The 25,571-nt window shown below is 40.6% G+C and overlaps 1 protein-coding gene across 5 annotated transcripts in view; it reads left to right on the top strand.

Moving 5' to 3' along the window:
• LOC119120235 (MAM domain-containing glycosylphosphatidylinositol anchor protein 1) overlaps positions 1 to 25,571 on the top strand; it is a 96,719-nt gene that overhangs the window by 11,391 nt on the left and 59,757 nt on the right. For all 5 annotated transcript variants that reach the window (XM_037246952.1, XM_037246951.1, XM_037246948.1 and 2 more), the window contains one exon: positions 17,407 to 17,546. In XM_037246952.1, the coding sequence (XP_037102847.1) occupies positions 17,407 to 17,546 (140 nt within the window). The remainder of the gene's footprint in view (positions 1 to 17,406; positions 17,547 to 25,571) is intronic.

The raw sequence follows: 25,571 nt of genomic DNA, 5'->3' as shown, positions 1-25,571 counted from the left end.
CCTTTGCTTGAAAGTGACTCTGGAGCTTCACCGAGCTGAGCTTCAAGTCATGGTAGAGAAACTCGGAGGAGTGGTTTGTATGTAAAATAGTGTCATTGCTATGTAACGGTGCTCATTTTCAGAAATAGGTGGGAAAGGTGGGAAGGCACGCTATAGACCCAACTGTCTACATGCAATACAAACTTTTATGGAGGACTTTTTCGATGTGACACTTTGACATCGGGACGGGCTATTTCTTTTCCAATTATCTAATGTGACTTTGCTCTTGCAACTTGTGTGTGTGTGTGTTGTGGGTGGCGTGCATGAAGCGGAGAGGGTGGGGAACATTTGGCATGTGACTTATTCATGAAGATGACAGGATGCTTGTGAACAGCGGCGCGAACACGATTCACATCAGAGCGCCCACCTCCTCCCGTACGTCGCTCTCACTGTCACTCTCACTCTTCTTCATGTCCTTCACGTTCAGTCTCCGCCTCTGCTTTGTCTTCTCTTCACTTTGACGCCGCTGTTCTGCGCTAACCGAATCAGTCGGGTCAAGCAGTAATTGGACAGTGCAATACTTTTTTTGGTCTATAAATAAACCATCCCATTGCTGTGTTCCGAACTAATTGGACTGTTGATTGACGGTCGTGTTTCACGGCCAGGTGCGGCCTCTTGCCACCTTAATCCATGACGGATCAATTAAGCGGGTTCGAAATTTGCCACTGTTCTTTATTCACGTGTGTGACTTGCTGTGGCAACCCCTGATGGAGCAAAAACAGAAAGTCAACCCATCTGCGTTTTGCTGCTATATCATCGACCTTAGTGTTGGCGCCCCTGTTCATTTTCGCCAACAGTGACTTTAGAGGTGCCTGTTCAAACCACAAATCTGAGCAACAAAACACCCACAGTGCGCTCCTGGCTCCGTCTAAACTCTGTGACAGCAGGGAGGCATCATCGCTGTAAAAGTACCTCATGTGCCTAGACACGTCTGGCCTCAATAATTCAGCCTTTCTCACTTTCCCTCCACCGCGCACCCTTTCCTCACCCATGACGCTTTTAGTGAAAAAGAAAATCTTTCTCTCAGAGATTTTTAGCTCTCTGAGCTCACACTTGGCCATGTTTTTTTTTTTTTTCTTCTTCCAGTGCCATGCATCTCACATCTCACTCACATCGAGATGCTGTTTGTCGGCAATGTTTGAGTGAAGTTTCTCTTCTCATCCTGCTCTCCTTTAGTTTACAGAAACTAGGACAACTTTCACAGGTCAAGAAAGAGGCTTACAACTGGTGCTTGACATGCTTGAAAATCCTGGAATCTTTTTGTGCTTGTTTTAAGGCGGGCTTGAAATTTGCTTTGACAGGTCGAAATACATTACTTGTTGATGAGCAGAATTTACGTGCCTTCAAGCCCAATCATCACTTCATTCTCTTTTCATGGCAATTTGTAGCCACAGAGAAAACCAATCTTTTGATTGCTCTTGCCTCACTCAATCCATGCCGAACTCTGACATTTTCCAGTTTCGAAGCACTTCCTCCCGCAGATTCCGGTTCGTACAACTTCAGGGGCTCTTCACTCGAGAGGTTTCACTTGAGTTGAAATGTGCTTAAATTTGGTGCGTGAACCCTTAAGAAAGCGTTTCCCCATCATTTCCGTCTTCTTTCAACTCCTCTACAAACAACTTTCCTTTTCCTTAGTGTTCCACTTAAATGTTGTCCAATCTCATCTTCTCAGTATGATCCCTCCTCTCTGTTTGACTTTTTTTCAACAGCCGCTATCTCTCTCCTCGCTGTCAGGTCCTCGCCGATTGATTCAGCGGCGAGCATCCGCCCACCTCTCCACTTAGTTCGTATATACGAGGGGCCCCAATTGTGGCTGAAATCTGCAGACAGCTGTTGGGAAGCTGAAACTGGAAGGCTGACACGGGAAAACAAGCGAGGCAACAACAGCGAGCAGCCGGTCAAAAAAAAAAAAAGAGTGGGTGGCAAAGTTAAATAATGAGGATGAGCGCTTGAATCAGACTACACAATTTGGTTGCTTGGCCACTAGGGGGTGCTTTGTGGCAATTTTAACTTCTGACTTTAAAACATATCCATAATAGTCTATTTGTACTTCATGTTGTCCGAACATTGTATGTAATGTGGGCACTGATTATTCAAAGAGAAAAAAAGGCATAAAGAGTGCTGACCTTTACAAGCAGGTGCAAAACAAAAAAGGGAACACTCGCGCCTGACGTCAGAAGAGTAAAAATAAAAGCCAGCGAGTTTATATCCGCCGCACCACCTTTCCACCTTTTACAAGCAAAGTGCCATTCAGTTCCTGTGATAGGGATCTAGCTTATGACATTGTGGAGAAAAGGTGCTCAGCGGGGCGAAAAGGTTCAAATTAAAAGCAGACAAAGGCGCAGTGAGGGCGACATTGCAAAGGGCATCCGGAGAAGCCAAAAGGAAGAAATACTTCTCTGGAGACAGCGAGACACATCGGCTCCCTAAATGAAAAAGAAACAGGAGCAATGAATCAGTGCGATGAAAGAAACAGAGGCTACTTCCGTTTCGGGAATATCGTTTTGGCTCCCGATTGTTTGCGCAGCACAGCAGTGTCAATAACAAAATACAAAGAGTGACTTAAAATGACTCAACTATTTTGATTTACTGAACCATTCAGACATTTCATTTACATAAATCATTGTGAGACTTCATAACCGAATTACAATTCAATTAAATTTGCAAGGAATTCTGTTCTTGTTGCATCGTCATTACTTGTTGCTGGTAGGAATTTCATTCTCGCATGCCAGATCATTAAAATTCAATCTGTGATAAAATCTCAATGTGTCTTTCCCTGTCCGCAATTTACATTACGGACAGGGAAAGACGGCAAATCAAGTTTGTTATTATTTACAAAACCCATCGCAGTGTGAAATCTGCAAGCGACGCGTTTGGAGTGACAGTGAGCAGAATATCAAGTTTCAGCATTCAGTGACTTTGGCACATCACGAGCCGGCTGTCCGCATCTTTTTCCTGATCCCCGCTGTGCCCGGGGAGCCTTCTCTCAATGTGTTGTCTAATTGGATGGCCTGCTGCCATTCCTCGACGCTTTGCCTCTTTGGACAACGTGGCTCCTTTGAGGTGACACAGACGGGGGCCCACTTTGCCACCCTCCAACCAATTCCCGCTTGTTTTTTTTTCTTTGGGTTCAACTATCAAAAGCCCTCATCTAGTATCTTCTGCTTTATTGTTCATTGTATCGTCTTTTTGTTCTTTCTTCCTCTGCTTCACTATTACTGCCCGCAGCACCCTGCAATGCAAACAACCTGTTCAGGGGGTGGAAAGTGAATTATTGAAGGCGCCGCCGTTGTTCGCCGGGTTCAGAAGTGGGCTATGGAGAGAAAGTCAGCAGAGGAGGAGAGAATAGTGCTGGAAGCGAAGAATGGAGAGATTTGTAAAGACAAGGGAATTGTAAGGTTAATCGACAGGACGTAATTGTGTTTACATGCTGCGATATGGAGGAGCTGACGTCTGTTTGTATTAATCGATGTGAACAAGGCAAACTGGCCCAGATAAGCCGAACATTTCTGTAAAGTTCACTTGAGGAAGTTGGCTCATGACTAAGTCATCCATTATCCATTCAGCTGCCTCACATGGAAGTCTGCCTGAGTGAGAATTTAGTAGGATTTTATAGAAGATGGAAATAATTAACAGATATTTTGAAATGATTTTTCATCGTTAAGGTTATATGTAATTAAATACCGATTTGGTGTTTGCGTACAATTTTCAGGGAATAGGGATGGAACCCTTCATATAATAGATGCCATAAGAATCCAGACAAGCACTACTTTTGTCTAAATGACGCTTTTTCGCTTACTTTAACAAAATGGTGGTTTTATTTCTTTGACCTGAAAACAAAACACTGAAATTTTAGACATCAGAAAGATTACGAGTACCAGTTCTCAGTATCAGTCAGTACTCACGGAGCGAATATCGGTGGAACATCTCGACTGGAAATATAACATGGGTGTGTTGCTGGACGTTTCACAAAAGCACCTTTTTGTTTTGCTTTGAGTTTTGTTGTGAATAATTTATTTTATAACTGCCCCCACCTACCCCCCTCTGTAGACTTGACAGAGCGCCTTAATATCATTTTTCTTAGTGGGTACACTTTTACTTTTATCCAGGTAGCAACGTGAATACAAACTGAGGAGTCTTTTGGTATTGAAATGCAGACCGCACAGTCTTTCCACCTGGCTGGAGGACTGCGCTTCACTGCCTACCTTTCATGTTTGATAAGTGTAAAGAATATTAATCATGACATTTTACGTGAAAGGAGAGATCATATGCATTTTTTTTTTTTTACACAATGTCGGACAGTTCTCAGGTGTCTTCATCACAATTTTCTGTGGCTCTGCTTGTTGTTTAATGAAACATTTTCAAACTCCTGCTCGATTTCGAGCATATTCACACGACTTGACCTTTTTGGTTTGTCGGTTGAATGCGGACATAATTCAAGGGAAAACAAAGGACACAATGACCAACTTGTTTACATTAATGGCCACTTTGTCATAAAACATTCATAGCTAAGCATGCAACATAGTAATTAAATCTTATTGACAGAGAACACATTAAAATTGCATATGACCATGCATTTGCCTTGTTGTTTAAGCGCGCATCTCATTAAGAGGCGCCAACATCTGTGTTGCAATGGCCGGACAGAATTATAGCGCTTGACAAAGAGTTAAAATGATTTCACATTACGCAAAACACACGACATAGTTGATAGAAAAAGATAAAACTGTATGAGTTATAAATAGTCCACCAGAGGGATGTGTTATTTGTTGCTATGTGCATGTTTGGGGATTTTGTGCACTTTCATCTTCATCCCACTTGTGGAATTGCTGCATTTTCAGCTTGGCACTGACAGCTTTGAACACAAGCCCAAGAAAATATGTTCTTTTATTGGCGCCAAATTGATTTGAAACTTGTTGACGCAATATAAATGTTGTTCACCGGAGTGTCGGCTGTCTGCCAAGTTGTTGATTCATGCGCGGCTTTTAAAAGCGCCGTGACTACCTTTCGGTTATTTTGCGGAAGCTTCTCTGTTGTTCTCTGTTGCTGTCCTTGAGCTTGACAAGACATCTTTAATTTATCTCTTTTATTAACGATAATGCCCGTCGGAGAATAATTGTAAGCGAGGGGTGCTGCACAAGTTCAATAAATCTCTTCTTATAAATTAGACATGTTAATCGTGAATTGCATTTTCCCCCGTTCTACCAGATAGTTGGTGTTTTATGTCAGCAGGCTTGACAGGAGTGTGTATACGATATCCGCCGATGTGTCCTTGAAGTGAAGTCGATGCTGATTTCACGGGTCGCTCAAAGGCTCAACCGGTTCTGTGATGTGAGACGAGTCTTTGGAGAATACCCTGGACAAGTCATCGGAGGTTCTCCCAGCCTGACCCTTGACTCACTTTTGGAAATAATGATAACAATATTGTTGGAGTAGAAAATTGTATCCATCCATCCATTTTCTATCGTGTTAGGCTGCAATAGGGCCACAGGTGAGCCAATCCCAGCTGCCAAAGTGGACACGACAAATAAGGATGATGATGAAAAAAGCACCTGAGAAAGACATCCACAGCAAAAAACATTTCAATGGGCAGCAAAATTTCTTTGTCTAGATACAGATGCACCCGCACAAACTGAATAACAGGACTTATTCCATAAACTGAATAATGAATCGCACCCATTGTAGCAGCACGAGTGTGGAAAATGTAGAGCGAGGATCCATCAGCCTTATTGACGACGAGGACACACACAGGCTTACGGTACAAAGTCTCACACAAGTACACACAAACACACTTCCATCTAAACACGCTAACGCATACAATCGAACAGAAGCAGACGATGCTCTGTGGTCCGCTGTGGTTATAATAGCCTCATTATTCATCTCTGCCTTGTGCCTAAACCGCCAGCAAAGGTACGGCGAGGTAGAAGAGAAGCTATTTGAGCCACTACTACATACACACTTGCATTTATTTATAAAGACATATATTTCTTTTTAAATTACTCAATAAAAATCACCATGTTCATCGAAATACAAGCCCAAACTCAAACACTCCTTAAATGTGCGGACTTGCTTATTTATTGATCGTTTGATGAGGGAACTGGATTGAATGTGAATAATTTAGGTTATTGAGTGTGAGGCTTGCAACGTGACCAAGTTATACTTTAACTGGGAGCGTTGGTCTAAACATGAGAACCATAACATACGACACAGATAAAAGTATACAAGGAAGATTTTTATCTCCAGACACAGACTGTGATATTTGTGTGAAGTTTATTTGGTGAGGTGAGAATTTTTTTTTGTAGTCACTCTTTGTTTATTGGTAAATTATTTTAAAAATTCACTGAAAATTTCCGAATAGGTAAGTCAATATTAGTAACAGATAATGTTTTTATATATTAAAAAAAGTTATTTAGAGTAGTATTTAGATGAACATAAATTTGTATCGTCATAAACATATCTGGCCATTTATTTAGATTAGACTCATGTACTTTTCACAATTAAAAACGAATGGCCTTAGCGTTTGCGTATTTTGATAACGGTATCAATGACTATTATGTTCTAGCTTTTAGCCAACCTAAAATTACCACAAGACAAGACTGCAGATTCAAAAAGGAAATTGACCTTTACTGTGTTTCCACCATTATGAGGCAGATTGCAGTATAAATATATTTACCAATAAGGCAAGAAATGGCCGTTTTATGAGGTCTTTGGTAATATTTAGAGAGACGTTAGGAGCCTGTGCTTGGCAGTTAGTCACTAATTGCCTTGAATCCCTGCAAATAACACAACCGGGGCTTTAAGCGCGGACCTAAGCTGGGCTTTATTTTATTCGTTTGTCAGCCGAGTGAGCCCCAAATGTGAGAGTCATATGCCTCTAGTGCCAGTGACTATGATATTCCCAAGCCTGGTTAATTGCCATGGCAACGCAAGGAATATTGGCGATGTGGCTGCCGACGTGCCAGCCACGGATACACCGTGTTTCCACACCACTGTTCATTTTAGAACGTGCTAAAACTAAGAGTCACGGTCGTAACTTTAATAGTTTAATGCGATGGTAAATTGTGTCAGATACAACTCACACGTCACATTTTATCGCACTTTAACCAAGGGTAAAAAAGTTGAGCCACCATCTAGTACGTCATAAAAATAAACTGACTCCAAACACAATCTTTGAATGCCCTCACATGACAACTGTAAAAAAAAATCTGATTATTAGGGCTTATTTTTCAAGTTAAACACAGTTTATCACCACTATCAATATTTTTAGCACCTGTCCTTTTCCATACCATTCACGGAAAAACATATTTTTATTCACAAGATTGACCCCCACTGCAGTGCCATCTTACTGGAAAAAAAAAAGAAATTAAAATTAAAACAATCAAAAAATCAAGAGTACAGGACTCTCATCTTTATGGATTTTGCGAAAAATCCCTCAAAAAGCCCAGTTAATGTTCTACGGCTGACGCAGTTTCATCAGAGGATTTAATAAGCTAATTAACCATATTACTGGAAGAGTATCACATGTATATTGGACAACGCTGTGACCTACGGAAATAGTAGAGCATCATTTGGCGCGTGCGAGCATTTAATGAAGGCTGGTAGATGGCTTCTTGCCTTCGGTACATTAAGCATTAGCACGCCGCACTTGAGCTCAGCTTTGATCAATTTACACGGCCCCCAAGACACGCAGCCATATGCGGAAAATTTGTTGTGGCTCAGAGCGTGGCTCTGAACTACATTTTTATTCCTAAATTAACGGCCGCTCACTGAGAAAAACATCTTGGTGAAGGCTCGCTTCTCCCAAGGCGAGCGAGAACTTAACGACTCCATACTTTTTCCATAGGCGCTGATGTACATTACACAGTTTTATGCTTGAGTAAGCATGCAAAAGTGTGTGAATATTTTTCTGTATCTCGTTTGCCTCCATTAAGTCCATTTTAAGTGCAAACAAGAATCGCAGGGTAACCCGAGTATTTTTTTTTTCCCACGCTTTCTTGTTAGCTGCAATCTACTTCAACATCTGTAGATTTCGGATTGGGCTCTTATTATAAAAAAAAAAAAAATCCTGCTACAACTAATACCTCACCACAGCTGACAGTGTTTTCTCCATGATTTCATCATTCACTTCAACCGAAACTATAAATCTTCCTCTTCTATGTTGTCTTGCCCATTTTTCATCCTTGTCTGAGCTGCTGCTGCTTCACTTTCAGTCCGGCAACTCATTTCCTCCTTCTTTTTATGTTCCCCTCATCACATTCTCTCTTCTGCCAAGAGATACTTTTATTTATTTTTTTACACTTACCGTGTTTCCTGTTTTGAACCTGGGTATACTAATAACACCAATTTTCACAAATTTCTTACAACTTTCCAATTGTTTTATTAAGTTCTCCTCATTTGGAAAATCAGTACACTGTCCACGATTGCGAATATATCTGACGAGATGGACAAAATAAGTCTGAAGTTCGAGTTGTGTCATAAATTTGCATGGCATCATCTTGTTTGCTGTTGTTTCTATTTTATTTTGTGTTGGTAATACAGACTTGATAACCCTACAAATGTGTTTTCAATTGCCGTTGTCAAGACAAGTTTCAAAGCCGGGACTGATGATCAATTTGCAATCAAATACAATCATAAGTTTGCCCTACGGCCTTGAAAGCGCCTTCCTTTTTGGCCATTTGTGGCACCGAAGAGTCATTTTTTTCGCAAGCAAACCTCTTGAGCCGCAAAAACTCTTATTTACTATGTGCTCGATTTCCAAAATAGATCTTCTAAATTTCTGCTTGCATCCGTTTCCCAGAGAGGTGAAAATGGCAGTTCTGATCTATCGTAGAAAGAATTGCAGTGTGTAGCCAAGACAAACACCCACAAACACACACAATTTGGCTTTGGTACCGAGCGTACACAAAGATGCTCACACAATGTTCGCTGGAATCATGCACTTAGTTGAAGGACAAGGTCAAGCTTTTTCTTCCCCAGCTAAACAGTTTTGCTAATGGAGTTATTTAGTGTTGACCTAGAATTGCAAAGATCCTTTTGTGGTGGGCTAACCTCTCAAGTTTGTGTACATTTGTGCTGACAATATGCAGCAGCCAATTCTCACCGGCGCTCAAGTCGTTTGTAATTCTCGACCAACATTAAGACCATTGATTTTAAACGTGAGAGACATTGATGGTTTGCTCGCCGGACTTTTTTGGTGAATTCAGTTCCATCTTGGTCATGGTGTAAATGGGAGTCTGAAAGAATTGGCTGCTTGGAGTGACTGATGACCAATCCGGGGATAGGAAAGTCAGCTGGGATCAATTGATTATAACCATTTTTATGACTTCATGCCTCGGTATGTTTGGGGAGGCCATAAAACAAGCATTACAAATACACTACTGTATATCTGCTCCATTTTAGGCACATGCTGACATTTAATCACATTTGTAATGCTAATCAATTCAATATGATCATTTTTTTAACGCTCATATCATGACACACACATACTTTGGATGGAAATGCAGGTGAGCCTCACCTCCTTCTTTCTGGCTTTCTTTGGAATTTTATTACCTGCGCTCGCAGCTTATTGATCCCGTTATATACACGAGGCCAAGCAGCTGCTAAATAATTCAGTTTGGTTAAATAGGACTCTTCCATTATTCACAAGTGTGGCACGGGCTAATTAATATTGTAGAGATATGTGACAGGCTGGGTGGCATTTTACTGACTGACAGTACATCGCTCTCTCTTTCTACCTCTTGCTCATGTTTTTTTTCTCTCTCTCTCTGTGTTTACTTCACTCCCTTCTTTCACCTTCTATTTAGTTTGTTTGTCTTACCGCACCTTTTCTGTGTTGGTTCTACCTGGCTGCCGAATTTTCTGCTCACTGAACTCTGATATACGTGTGGCAATGTTATGGAATATGTTTCCATTCTACACATTCTCTCGTTGTCGATCTGCAGCGTTGCCACGGTTATGCCGCACAGTGATGTTACAATGCAATCTATTCTAACCTTGACACAATACCCCTGAGCGTAGAAGAGTGTATTCAATACTCCGGTTGTTTTTGTGATACAACGGATCCCAAGATGCATGGCTATTAGAAAAACAAAATATCTTTCGTGTATAATTTTGTCATTTCTAAGGCCCCAATCTAACCCATCTGAGACCAATTTAACCAAAAAAGCAGCACCAAAGCACGATAAAACTTTCTTAGGTGAGCTCACATGTGGAGTCATGTTTTTTTTTAAACTCCACTTTCACTTCATATATAATATTCTGGTAACTGTGTTTAACTGTGTAGGTCAAAAGTGAGCATTATTCTTTTGTCAAGGAATAAAAAAAGGGCAATCCTTGTCGCGAGCCTCATCATATTATGCAGGCGTACCTAAAGAAATGGTCGGTTGGTATGGACTACCTCCTCCTTGTTGTGCCTGCCTGCCTGCCGCATCACTTTTAATTCAATCAGAACACCTCTTTGGTCCCATCTTCTTCTGCACGCTGCCAATTAGGAGACATTTTTCTCACTTTCAACAATCTTCCTCCACTTGCAGTTGTTTGACGACAACAGGAGAGAGAAGACTTCAAAAGAGCCAGTTGTGTTACGCAGGCACTCATGCAGCTTTTACCAAGAGGCAGAGTGAAACTACAAAGGTACCCAGATGACAAGATGAGAGCTCAAAGGGCCTAATGCTTTTAGATTTGTGTACGAAAACAACATCCAGAGGGATAATTAATAATGTCTCAGTATTTCCTGTGGTGGCCTAAAAATGTGCCAACTTCACCATCACTGAGGTTTTATTAGTCAGGATTCTACACTACTACAAATTACACCTTTATGGAAACATAATTACCTCTCCAATCACGGCAGTCAAAAGCTTTTGGTATTGGATGTTGAACAAGTGGACCTAATTTAAAACAATCAGGGTGTGATTGACACTTGCACTTTCAAAATGAGTGTTTAGTTGGAGTTAGTCCATAAAAGTAAAAAAAATTGCCCTAATCAATGAAATTGCCCAGACGCAATCCATCATCGAGTGATATTTTAGTCTTTGGCAGAAATCCATTATTTTCTCAATTTCATCCCAGTCTTGTAAAAATGGTTTGGAGATCGTATCGGAATGGATAAATTCACGCGGGACTCAGTTGACAGATTGATGAGATCCTGTCATTGGCCGGCCACAAGATTATGCTTCATTTAAGTTCGTCTGCATTCCAGACAACGGACGAGAACATTGCAGTCAATTGACAAATTGTTCTATTGAACGTGCTCCATTAAATTGTAACTTGCCCCCCATGTTTTTTCTTGTTTCTGAATTCCTGTCATTATACAAGCCACCACCATCAGATCTGGGCTTTTGTATCTGGTGAATTTTTAATCCGTTGTTAAATAACACATTGTCAAAGAATCACTGCCTTTGTAATCTATACAGCCACAAAGTGCATTCCACTGTTTGTTTGGTAAAACCTTGCATCGTCTTGCCAGCAAGAAATGAGATCTTAAAAAACACTTCCGCCATCATCAGATGCTGCGGGAAAAATTTGATATGCGCCTTAGATGTCAACTAGTCACTTAACAGGTGTGCTTTGTGTCACGTGCAAGCACAGGAAATGTGTCACAATGTTTAAATCCCACCTCGAACTCCTCATTAGGACTTGATGGCAGCTAAAAGCGAGATGACTCATTAACAATGCGTCGTTGATCAATTAGTGAAGCGACTCCGGTGGGTTTGTGTGAAACTAATATTAATATCCAAAGTTGACAGGCTCATATAGGCCATTGTGCATTGACGTCTCCTTGTAATTGTCTTTAGCTTTATTGAATTGAGACCTTGTGTTTCTTTCACTTTGACAGACCCACTCTTGTGCTTTTTTTTATGTTTTTAAATTTCATTGCTTTTTCATTCATTTCATTCACTGCCAAAAAGATGTTCCTTGCCTTGGGTGTCTTTTGGTATTTCTTGTGTCTTTTCAACAGACTTTTTTTTTTTTTTAATGAATCTGTCAAATTTCAGAAATTAGCTGCTAATGATTTTTTTTTTTTTAATTAAAAGATGGCTGAGGGTTGTGGAAGTTGTTTTTATTTTCAATCCAAACAAATTAGAGTTGACCAGCGTCCTGGAACAAATTACTTTCTGCCCATCCACTGTATTAAAATCTGAGATTATAGATGAGTTCATTTAGTATTTCTGTTCCGCAGCATTCAGAAACAGACTTTCAAACTTTACATCCAACCCTCCCTCCACCTTTTCCCCTATCCAGTCCAGCCTTTAACTCCCGCTCTCCGCTTCCTCCGAATCCTTTCTTCCTACCTCCTTCCTTCCGCCCACTTCACCTGGCTTGCCCGCCGCTGCTTTTCCGACTACTCCTCCCGCACGCACAAGGAATTCTTCTTCTCGTTATCCGCTTCCGTATGTGTCATTAAAAAGGAGTTGGCGTAATACGGTTGAGTCGAATTAGGTCATGTCGACAGTCAGGCAGACGACCTCATCGCCTTGGAAATATAAAGCTGCTCTCTCCTCTTCCCTCCCCGTCATCCTGAGGTTATATTCTCGTTGGCCTGCGCTGCCTCCGCTCTCCTCTCTATCACGGCACACTCGTAGAAGATGGAAGTATTATTCCATGCCTCTCGTCATCACACTCGTGCTATTCTAGCTAGCTTGACCAGAATCACCATATGTTACACCTAAGGAGGTTTAGGTGGCATATGGATGGTGCCACGCTCACATACTCAAAGGAAGCTGAAGTTTTTTTTTGGTCCCCTCACCAGATGTTACCATCCCCTGTCTTTCGCTCACATCATTGGTTCTTGCCTTAACAGATGCTCCGAGACACCCAGAGGTTGGTGGGAAAGATGTGGGGAAAGCCGAGGAACAAATCAGAAACCTTAGTCTTAGAATGAGTTGTTTGTTACCCGTCTCTCCAGTGTCCTTTCAATTCTCAATTTTGAATCTTGATAATGATACCAAATGCCAAAAAGAAGGAGGATTTCATGGGACTTAATAATAAAAGAATTGAAAGTCACATATATTAGACACACAGTAGACAGAGACAAGTCATTTCATTGATTCACCCTGTTGAAAAACAACAACCTCATGCAAGATCTGATTACTGTTTCCAACCAAAAGCCCCTTCTATTTCAAGTATCTTTTGGATTTTAATGGGAAAAAAAAACCCCTGCCTCCAGCAGATTCCCAACGCGACTGACTTGAATAGACAATATCCCCCTAATTTGAACATCTTCCAGTTCCTTTTAGACATAATTTTAACATTTTACCGAACACTTTTAAAGCACAGTACGTGCATGGATGGAGCTCCTTGCTACAGTGCCAAATTTTTAAACCTTTATGAGCCAGCCTGTGAGCTCAGATCCTCGATGAGAGCCTTCTTGTGCGTTTTTTGTCTCAAAATGTGTTTTAATCAGGTGAAGTTATAATTACTATCAAGGAAGTAGATGATCCTATTTAAGAGAAACTGTCTTTGAATTCCCGTTTTCATGCCGTTGTACAGAGAGAAAAAAAATGCTGTCTTTGGGGACGTAGCTTATCTTGTCATAGTGATCCGTTTTTTAGGGTAGATCTTGAGCACATAATAAATATGGCACACAGAGATCAACGGTGACATTAAGATCTGTTTTAAGTAGCTTGTCAACCGTTTACTGTATCATACACAATCTGTTGCCTGACTCATTAAACTCCTTTTGATGTTTTTTATTCACAAGGCTAATGCTAACGGTTAAACTGGTGTCAATGTTAGCTAATCGACAGTGTTTGCTGTGTACAAGGTATTCTTATTGTAATCTTACATGTATTCATAATCCAAGGCAGCAATTTCTGTGAACTGATACTTTTTCCATTAGACATTTTTGTTTCACTTCAACACACCGAACCCTTCTAATCTCATCACTTCCATCCATCTTCCAAAAAGATCTAAGTCATTTTTATCTCTTTGATTCTTTTGAGAAGAAACTGTGGAGTTGCTGTTGAAGTCTAAGTCAAACTTCATTCAAACGGCTCTGACAAGCTTAATTTGAAAAAAGAAAAGTTTTTTGAAAGAGACAACATGATATGGCCTTCAATGCTATAGCTTCTTGTTTGTCTGATGTTTTAGAAATGGACTGTGATAACCATGGCCCGATCTGCAAATTAATTTCAACAAAAGGACGTAGGATTTCACACCTGTGTCAAATCTATAAATCTTTGTTCAATAAACGTTTGTTCCAACCCTTAATCAAAATGTGACCGTGATTGCTGCAACCTTCTTTTCTCCATGGTCACGTCAGCATAGGCTTTTCTTGGTTGCCATTATGTCTCTTTTGGAGGCTATTCAACAACCAAGTCTGTTTATTTGTTGGCTTGTAGGGTGTTTTTCGCTCATTACTCATGTCTAATATTCAAACTCTCTGACCTGTGTAGTGTGAATGCACATGCTTGAGTGTTTCAACTGTATGGGTAAGCACATAATCAGCAACTTGTACTTGATTGAAAGCACCACTAAGGTTACTTTGGGTAGTACTTTCATGTACGGCGGCCATTTACCGGTCAGGTCAAATGTTAAATCAATGCAGCAGCCGTATTTTGATATCCATAGGCCCACTTGAGCTATGATGAAAGAGAACTCATGGGAGTTGGATGAGGGTCATGGCATCAACTGTTTAGATCTCGTCACTCTGTGAGCTAAGAGTATTTTCTTGTTGTTGTCTGTATGCTGGTGTGAAGGAATCACTTGGTGGCATGAACACCAGTGATGCTTCTTCCTTTCCGATGTTAGCCTTTCCTTTCCCGCCATGATAGCAGAGGAAGTGCCAAAGCATCTCAGCGGCCTCCTGTGAACGAAGGGAATTGAAACGGAGCTCATCTGCATGCATGAGCGGCCCCATAAAGTAACTACGCATATCAATCACTTTCCTGCGTGGCTCCGCCTTCCAACGGATTCATGAGCCTCAGTGGGAATTCATGAGCCTCGGCGGGAATCCCTTCGCGGAAACATTCGGATAGACACGACACACAAACACGATACACCAGGCGCTCTGACGCACACACATTGCAACCGGCGCTCTGTCAAACACTTTTTAAGCAGCCCTCCAATGGCGTTGTTTGTTTTTGAGAGAGATGTCCTGTCGCCGAGATAAAAAAACAAACATGAGGACTCAATTAATCAGAGCGGCTACTTGCAATGTTCCACATGTGACTAATGTACATTGAATGTTTCCAAGCATGTGGAGACAACACATTCAATCAGTGTCTTCATGTACTTTTTTTTATTTTGATTGATGGATCAACATCGTTGGAAGGATTCCTGGTAGAGCAGCAGCAGATTCAAAAGATTGATGTTCGTCTTTCACGCTAACTCAATTGATGCGTGTCTGAGCAGCACGGAACACGGCGCCAGTGTTAGTAGGAAGAGATTTTCACAAGAGGGACCTTGCTTAATGTAGTCCTCACAATGTGACAGCACGACATAAGATTTGGTCCCAGTTCACACTGTCAGACACATTTCTCATCCGCTCATCCATTTTCTGTAGCGCTTGGTTGTTTTCAAATGATGTTTTTAGAGCTCTACAGGTGGAAGCTTAGACTCTTCAGTGAGGCGTGATTGTTCTTTGAGTACTTAAATGTTCAAGCTCTTCTGGTTGACACAAAGTAAGTTACTTTTACCCCGATTGTTTTTACAGTTTTGGATAAGGTGAAGGGTGAAGGTGTAAATTGCATTTTGCGCAAGGTCAGCCAGCTTGGATGCTATCTTACCGACTGCTCTTCATCGGGCAGGGTGACCAGAAATTCTTTTTTCCAAGACATGTTGAGTGTCCTGTTTCTTTCTGAGTGGTCTGACACTACCCTCACTAGCTGTTTTTTTTTTTTCATCACTGGTCCATTCAATAATTAGATTGTCTTCCATGTCAATGAGAGGTGTTAGACTCGGTTCCCTTCAGTTGTTTGCGCCTTTCAGACAGAACTCACCAAAGCAGTGTAGTAATCCCCCCTACCCATTCCTCTTTCTCCATCACTCCTCTGTCTCACATTTCTCTCCATCTCCCGCATATCCGCCTCTCTGCCGTCACGCCTTTCTCCGATCAGACAGCCGAAACTGCCAAGCTGCCAGAGGCGGTAGCAGACAGAGAAGCTGCTCTCTCCGACCTCGCCTCTCCGGAGAGGCAAACTAATGCAGACACGCCAATCAGCGATAAGCAGACAATTATTCACCATTTATATCAGCTCCCTGTCTTCTGAACCTATTCCCACACACTCCTCCTAGATCAAGCACACAATTTCAATTGTGGGATCCTTTGGATGCTGAGACTCTAAATTCTATGAGCATGATCATGTGTACACAGGGCATGCTAAGCTTTACCCTCCCTCCTACACTAACTTCTACTAAACTGCCCTTCTAACAAGGAATCCAACCTCTGGGTTCTGCTGTGTAATCATCAGGGAAGTCCTTGAACCAAACAGCCACTTATAAAAAAACAAAACAAGACCCACTTGTCGATTAAAGAGGTTTTTTTCTTGGTTTTTGTGTTTCGACTGTTTCCCAGTTAGAAAAGCAGAAGCATGAACTCAAATGTTGAACTTGAGATGAGCTGTGACATTACCTGACATGATTTGAACTTGAGGTGAACAGGCCGCCCACTCACACGCTGTCTGTTCAGTGCTAACAATTGTTGAACACTGTGTGGATTTGTTCTCCGCGTGAATCGATTCTAATCACATCATTGTGCTGTCCCGACTCCCGCGACTCTCCCGAGGGTTTAACGCTCCTCTCTGGCCTTTTTCCCTCCTCGCCCGCTGGTTTGCTACCCACTCCGCTCTTCTGTCTCCCATCGTCACAGGGGGAGTGAGGACAGTTTATGCTAATTGCTCACAAGCCAAGGCTCTTCATAGGTCACTGCGAGCCTTTGGGGGATACATTAGTCATGAATTCCATTTAAAAATCACCATGCACAGGAATGTACGTGTTGCATAGCTGAGAAAAAAAAAACGATTTTGGATCTGTTTGAATGTTTGTGATATTTATGTCTGACAACAAATGTATTATTACAAATCATTTTCTTTGCATGTCTCTGCCATTACCATGGTGATGCCAATTCATCTCCTTTGGTGTTCTAATTACCTCACACTGCCTACACAGCTAGCACTGATCGTCCTAATGGTAGTAATCAGAGCAGTGCATAAAAATACAACTAGTTACTTATTTAGACTTTAAAAATCATCTTGCCTTGAAAATTTTAGTCCATTTTTGGGTGTTTTCTACATGTATTGATAAAGTATCCATGTTCAAATAAAGTTCCTGACCTTTATCGCGTTTCCGAGATTTGACTGATTACATAATCTGCTTTTTCTCCCCCCTTCTTCTTATGGTCTGTCTGTCTCGCCACCTGTGCACGCACCAAAGCTCCTGCCAACGCCCAGATTGTGCACTCGGGTGCCGCGTGCAACGTCAAGGACGATAACATCAGTGAGAGGATCTACACCATCAAAGAGGGAGACACTCTTGTGCTTCAATGCATCGTGAAAGGACACCCAAGACCGCAGGTGAGATTTTGCATCTGCTTCTTGTTTGGGATGGTTACACACATTGCCTGTCTTCTTGGGAAGCCTTCTAATAATAAGTAAGGGTTTCAAATTTTGGCAAATGTTTTCCATTAGGAATTACAGTAATGCTTGAGGACCGATGAGGACTTTGCTTTTGTTAGGATGCATTAGCACCTTGTGTAGCTTTAGGGACAAACATCACCTCGGAGATATGAGCATATGAGATATGTTGCGGAAACATTAATGCCCCAGTCTGGATGGAATTCTCATATTTATTTTGAATTTATCGGCGCATCCCTAGCTCCCTTTTCCATCTCTTTTGGTTTCAATGCAACCACAAAGCATTTCCATTCGTCATCCTCTGTGTTTGTACACAACCAAAAGCAGTTGAGACAAAAGCAAATCCTTCCGACAAGATTCTTTCCATTCACTTTGTCGCTTGACTTAAAACGTGCCCTGCACTTTTTAAAGCCAATCTGGCGAGAAGTGAAGAAGAACAAATGAATTTACGCAGCGGCTTTATGGGTCGCACATGCTGGCTTCTTTCCCAGGATGGCTCTCAGTAGAGACTGTAGTAAACGTTACAAGCACAACAAAACACCCACTTATAGTTTCCCTCGTTCTTGTACGCCTTTGGGATTCGTATTCTTTATATGGATTAATGGAATACAAAAATGTGATTCTTTTGACGACTTGCATGATTCGGAAAGTGGAAAATAGACCCAAACCTAAAATCAAGAACCTCAGAAAATTTGAATATCACGTAAGGCCAATCAAAAACGATCAATGTGGCATAGAGGCAACCAGCCTGCGACGTTGCAGGTGTAGTGGAAACCCAGGTTGCTTTGTTAGCGGCCTTCGGGTCGTCTGCATTGTTGGGTCGACGCAGTGTCTCTCATCTTCCTCTTGACAGCACCTCATAGATTTTTCTTGGGGCTCAGGTCAGCAGTTTCTTGGCCAATCAAGCACTGTAACGCCCATTGAAGCCGCCTTTGGAATCTGTGATCAAGTTCTATAACAAAATTAAGATCAGATCAAGTCAACTTTAAAGCAGACAGAAGCATGAAGGTCTGGAAACCACTTTAAAGTTTGCATTTGATTTGGAAATCAAGGTGTTAGACTCTGGAGAAAAAGTGGAGAAGCACAGAATCCACATGGATTGATGTTCACTGTGAAGTTTTCACAGTTATGAAAGATAAAAAAGCCAAGGCAAAAGAAAAACTTTATGGTTTCCTTCTTTGCCTACATTCATCTATCGTCATCTCACATGTGATTCTGAACATAAGAAAAATACTAGATGGAATTTTTTGTCGGAAACAACGCGATGTTCTCGACCTCTTTAAAGTACGTCATACTAACATCCTCTGATGAAGCAGGAAACTCTTTCACACATATATGACTCAGCAACACAACAATTAACACCCTCAGACACACTGCCCCCGGCAACAGATGACTTTCTAATCCATCCCAAAAGTGTTGCTTGAATGCCGATTTTTGTCACAGCCTTTTCTTTCCTGAGGGAATTCTAATTGGAAAAAAATTGTTTGGTGTTCCCTCTCTGGAGCAAACCGACTTCAAAATGTTAGTGTGTCAGATTTATTTATTTTTTTAGAAACTGCCCTCAGGTTTAAACGCTTCCTGCCACGGTGCGTGCTACACACGTCGACTAAGTTTAGTGAAGAATCTGTGAAAATCGCCTCGTGACAAACAAACCACTGGTGTTAAAAGGGGAAGAAAACAATAACAACCTGCTTTTCTGGGGGCCAAATTAGGACCAAGAGCAAATAGATGTTGGAAACATCTGGTGTCCTGTGCTGAACTCTGGGCTGTAAGGGTGTGTGTGTGTGTGTGTGTGTGTGTGTGCGCGTGTGAGTGGAGCTTACAGAAGGATTGTGTGCTTTGTGTGGGTGTGTGTTAGGTGAGAAAAGCAGTGTTCCTCACGGGTGCATGTCCACTAGCATCACATCAACATGAATAAAACAGTGCTTGTGTGTTTACTCCTTGTTCTTCTTCTGTTTGTGTTTATATGTACAAAGTGCGTGCACTACAGGCCCTCTTGCCTTCTTCAATTTCGTAAGATTTATTTCGCTTTTCGAAGCGCGGGAATAATAACTATTGTGAAAACAAAAAGGAAAAACACGGGTTTATTTCCTTGGAGGTGTCGAGAGATGGAAGGAAATTTGCTGTCAGTTGTGTAGAGTTGTAGTGTGGTTTTGGTAATGCTTTACATTACGGGGGAACTCAAAAAGATCCATTTTATATGATTTGGAGCAAATATGTCTCATAAGTAAAAAAAAATAATAAAAAATCCTTCCGACTTAAACAAAAATGTGATGCTAACCATAGAACAGGAAGTCACTGCATAGATAGAAATCTGGCCGCTCTGGAAAATATGAATAAGGACAATTCATTGAATGAGATTTCAAACACATAAAAATAAATCTGACCACAATTTTATACAACACACAACAATGGCCTTTGCAAGATATAATATCACTCTAGCTTGAAAAAGAAAAAAAGATCTTGCTCCCTTCTTAAGGTATTTTAAACCAGTTAATACTTTTCTACTTTATTTTTGGGTTTTTTAGTACATACGTAAGCCACTATAAATTTTGCAGTTTCACACCACACTAAAAATCTGCCTTTACAAAGAAAATGCTCAATTTTGATGATGGATGAATTGAACAATATGACCATTATTGTCGTTGTTGTTTGCAATCGTGCAGAACTGCTCTACATCATCATGACAGCTTTTTATTTTGGTATATATGCGCATCACTACAAGCCTTACATTGTTTATGCATGCACGGATATGTTTCCAGACAGGGAAACCTTGGGGGTAGCGAAAATGAAACCGGATGATTAAATTTTCCACATATAAGCTGATAAAACAATATCGGGAGATAATGTACTGTAGGTAACCACAGGGGAGAAAAATAGACATTTTTATTATTGCTTTTATAACTGCATTTAGTTTCTTGTTCTCACAATGTGTAAAATCCAGCGTGAAGCCAAGTAAGGTGCAAACAGCTTGTTAATTTCACACGTGTGTCAGGACGAGCAATTGCTGATACTTGATAATAATGTGAAAACAAGCACACGCGTGGATGAAAAAGCGTACGATTGGGAAAGATTAGACGGTTGGGGCAATATAGCTGAAATTGAATGATGCAAGATTACAGGAGGAACAAGGAAAGGAGCAAAAAGGAGTCATAAATGTGATGAGGGGAAGCAAAGCTAGATAGTATATATTTTTTAATACTTGCTGTAGAATATATAGAACCAGAAAACATGACATCTTCACTTGATCACTTTGGCACAGGGTACAGAAAATGTACAAAAAAATGAAATAAAGCAAATTAATTTTTTAAATATTCTGACATTTTTCAAAAATATTTTGAATGCTATTTTTGTTAATCAAATAATATTCAAGTTGTGTAATATATTTTTAATTCAGTTTTTAATTCTTTTGTGGAGCCAGTAGACCAAATATTTTTGAAATTTTACAAATATACATAACTTTTGGAGTAGAACTAAAAAGGTCATGGCAGAATTCACAGTCTTGAGTTGACTCCACACACATCAGCAGTAAATATAACTTTTTCTATAGTCATTTTTTCCAGTGAGTATTTGACGGATCATTACCATCTCTTGCATTATACAGTGTGTTGCACCTTGACACCCACAAGACAACTTTTATCCATTTTACACCACATAGAATCGTGCGTAAGGCCTATAGAGAAGAAACTTATAAAATAGAAGTGATGAGTAGTTGTGCTGACCTCTGTGCCAGTGTTGTGTGTAGGATAAGCATACTGCGGCGTTCTCCGTTGTCTCCCTTTGGGCATACTGCCTTTCCATTGCACTCCATCAGCTGTATTGATCATGTGATCCGTGTCACCTGAGCCCCTGCCTTCTTACTTCTTCTTCTTTTCCTTTTTCTTCTTCTGGCTACAGTCGCTTATGGAATATTTTCCCAAATAAACAATTCATACTTGCTCTCAATAGTGCATGTATTAAATGTTATTTTTATTTTTTAAATATTTTTAGCTGAAGATGTGAAATAACTTGCAACACAACACCTAAGTATAAAAATACATAAGTGTTTAGAAATTAGTAATTATTGTTAGATTTTGGTCTTGTTCCAGTCTTTGATTGGCCAAAGACGGGATTTTCCGTAAATACTGAATGAGTCTAGTGCTGATCAACTTCATCAATATGATAAGGTGAAACAGTTGATAAAAGTGCGATGACTAATAGCACTTTATTCTATCATTAAATTGTGTTAATCTACTTAATAAACAATTTCCAAATCATTTGTAATGGTGTACTAGCTAGTTGACTTGAATATGAGAATGGGAAAAAAACATTGATCTTAAAACCATTGAAACCTTACAAAAATTGTATAAATAATACAATGAAAGGATGCATCAAATGAAAAAGAATAAAACTATTTTTGCAGTCAACAAGCACAAAAGTTACATAAAGTTGAGCTTGTGATGTCTTTTTCTCCTCCTTTTAGCAGAAGTTTGGATTTGCCTGTGGCTGCTCAAAGTCTACTCTGGCTGCTTTATTATTTATGACTGCATTCCAGTTTATCAAGAGCGTCCTCATAATTCTCTCTGTATGCAGCCATCAGAGAGACAATACACCAACAAATTTGTGCCGACAACATTGAAATGCATTTATTGATGAGAGGCCATGCGTTGTAGTTAATTTATTAGATAAGTGGTTTCATTTCATTCCAGAATCTTTTATCCATATCCTTGGGCTTTAGAATAGCAAATTGCCTTGTGTAATGGCTTCATTTACCATCATAAGATGTCCTGATTAAGAGTCTTTTTTTTGTGCTTTTTCAATCAATGCCTATTTCTATTTGCTTTTACTCTTCCCTCAGAGGGAGGCTCCCATTTAGGCAGGTGAGGCCGCTTGGGTCAGAATGAGGCTGATTGAGGATTTGTCCAGTCCTTTATCAGGGCCGATTGTTTACCTTTGCCCGAGCTGGATGGGATTGAAAAGAGAACTCACCCACAGAGCAATCTGATCATTTCTCCTTTTGGTCTCACATCTTTTTGTTTCACATATTATCTTACTTTAAACTTTGGTTGATTGCCTCATGCTCTTCTCTGTCTCTCCTCATATTATGTTGAGGGATTTTTTTAACATTTTGGACCACTTTTGTTCTTTTAGAAGAGTTCCTGTCACTTCTCTCTCTGTGCTTCACTTGAGGCAAACTGCAACAGTCAATACATCAAGTCATGACATCACTGCTCACTTAAGTGTCATTGACGGCAAAAAAGAAACAAAAAAAAGAGAATGTCAGGGATGGTGAAATGCAAAAAAGGAAAGAAAAAAGAATGACACGATGAAAAGGGAAAAAACAAAGACATGACGGATTAGTTAAAAGGCAGACAAGAAAGATTGATGACTGAAAGGGCGCAACAAAGCTTACTTGATGATGCTAAAGTAACCAAAGAAAAAGCAAACAAGGGGAAAAGCAACGGAAGGTAAGGTAGAATGGAGGAAAAGAAAGATGGGAGATGAAAAGAGGGAAAGAAAAGAAGCAGGCTCCAATGAATCTCAGGAGGTGGAAAGAGATGGATGGAGGACGGGAAGACGGAGCTGCCGAAGAGGTCATGGCCAGAAAGAGTGATGAAAAAACAAACCATGTAGGAAAGAAGAAATGCTGTAGTAGGTGGAAAAAAAAGAGGAAAAACACCCAAGGTCAACACAGAGGTGATTTTTGCATCACTAAAGTCAACTCTCTGGCCTGCGAGGCTTTTAGTTAACTAAACGTTCTAGTCGCACTCAGCAACCTCTTGTTATACACACACATGCACACACACACACACTGAGACACTCACTCACATCACCTCTTGAAGAACACAATAGGACAGTAAATGGCTTTTCTGAAAGTGATTCCTAGCCACTTTATTATTTATTCATGGGTCTGCTGGTCACTGCAACCTTGAGCTGTGGCGCTAACCATAAAAGAGTGAAGTGGCGAGGCAGAGGAGGTTTGGAATGTGGGTTTGGATTTCCGTCCTTGAGGGGTGAGTGGAGGGCGATCGATGGCGAGGACGAGGGCGGGCTGATTGGGTGGCAGCGTGAGGCTGCGCGGCTGCTGAGTGGCCACATGACTTGGACACAGACAAGGTCATAAGCTTGACCTTTGACTGGATGCTGGGGCGGACAAAGAGATGATGAGGCATGGAGATAATAATAGTTGACATTAAAGAGGCTTTCACAAGACTGAGGCATAAAGTTTTGGAACTAAGTGCTAATATTGACGAATTCCGACCCGCTCCATGTATTATACTGCCCCCTGTTGGCCAAGGCTCAAACACAAAGAGGAGCAGCACTATGTCCATTGAGCTGAGGGAAAAATACGATAGAGTGATTAATGTTTTACTTAATGATATCCAAATAAAATCACAAAAGCTTTTACCAGTCAATACGTTCTTCTTATTTGGCACAATGCATATTTTTCTGTGATTTCAGACTCCTGTGGGTTATGTTGGTGAGAGGAAGTTGTGCCCCATCTCTCATGTTTCTAGAAAAAAACCGTCATCATTGTGTCGCATTTATCCTATTAGTTTAATTAAATGGTGAATGACCTGCTGATGTTTTACAATGATGTCACGCTATTTTTGTAGCAAAGGAAGCTATCACCAGGCCAGAGTGGAAATGCAAGCCTGGTCAGAATTCATTGATCTGAACCTAACTGAACCAGACTCCTTAGCGGCTATGCAGACGCAAAGCTATAATTAACAAGTTTTAAAAGACTTAAGTGCTTGTGATGAATCATGCGCAGTGTAAAGGACTAATAAGCCGGGGGAAGGAGCCAAGTTGAGAAGGTGGGCTGGCAAAAGAAAATTCCAAATATGTTCACCATTGCGTGTTCGACCTCAGAGGATTTATTTCAAACTCGTGAACTGGGAAACATACATTTGTGACGTCAATGGAAAAAAAAGGTCTGCCAGGGTTCTGTGCTTCCAAGAGCTGGCTAAGGTGGAACATCTGCTGCATGTTTTGGACACAAAAAGCTTGTTCACAATTGCTCGGGATTTATTTGTGAGAGTTCACCATTATTGAGCTTAAATGGACCCATTTAGGTTTGTGGACAAAGTCTTTTTTCCTCAGTCAATTACACAAATTCTGCCTCTTGTTTGTCTTTTAGGAACGTTACATTTGCTTGGAGTTTAGATAATAATGTCTTTCAACTCGGTGACCAATGCTGTTCCTATGTGCTTTGTTCCAAGTATGATCATTAAATATATTCGTTAAAAGTATGACACCAGCTGCCATTCTAGTCGATAGACCTTGTGAACTCTACTATTCCGACTTCAAAATCTCCACACAGATAGATATATTTTTTCCCATCAATTTTGATCTCTAACGCCGAGATGCAGTTATTATTTATTTTCCTCAAGCTTCCAGTCTCTGTATTATTATTATTATAGGGGGATTTTAAAAGACAAAATTTGCACTGCATCTACTTTATAAATATACTTTTTTTTTTTTTTAAATGTCACACTTCATGTTGAATTGACAGATAGCGAGCACAACTTCTTAAAATGTGTTGGTGAAGGTGTTAAAGAATGAGTTGCAACTCCATCGCTAACTGCTTGATACACAGAGAGGCAAAAACAAAATCAAGTTGATTTTGAAGCAATAAAAATAAATGATTAAGTGAAAAAACATCACCACAAATGCAAGAAAGTCGGCTACCAGGGCTCTCTAAGGTTAAAATAAAGATGCGGTATGAACGTTGATGCTTCAAAGTTAAAAAAAAAAAAAAAAAAGGCTTTTTTGTAGGAGGTATATTGAGGCCAAACATGAACGGCATTTTAAAATTACAGAAAGTCTCCATTGTCGAAAAAGTGCATTCACCAGCTGTCAACTTTGTCTGCCCATCCATCCATCCATCCATCCATCCATCCATCCATCCATCCATCCATCCATCCATCCATCCATCCATCCATCCATCCATCCATCCATCCATCCATCCATCCATCCATCCAT

This window comes from Syngnathus acus, chromosome 3, assembly GCF_901709675.1.
Source record: "Syngnathus acus chromosome 3, fSynAcu1.2, whole genome shotgun sequence".
In the NCBI taxonomy this organism is placed as follows: Eukaryota; Metazoa; Chordata; class Actinopteri; order Syngnathiformes; family Syngnathidae; genus Syngnathus; species Syngnathus acus.
Note: the sequence above shows the minus strand (reverse complement) of the source record. Positions and strands in the feature narration are given on the sequence as shown.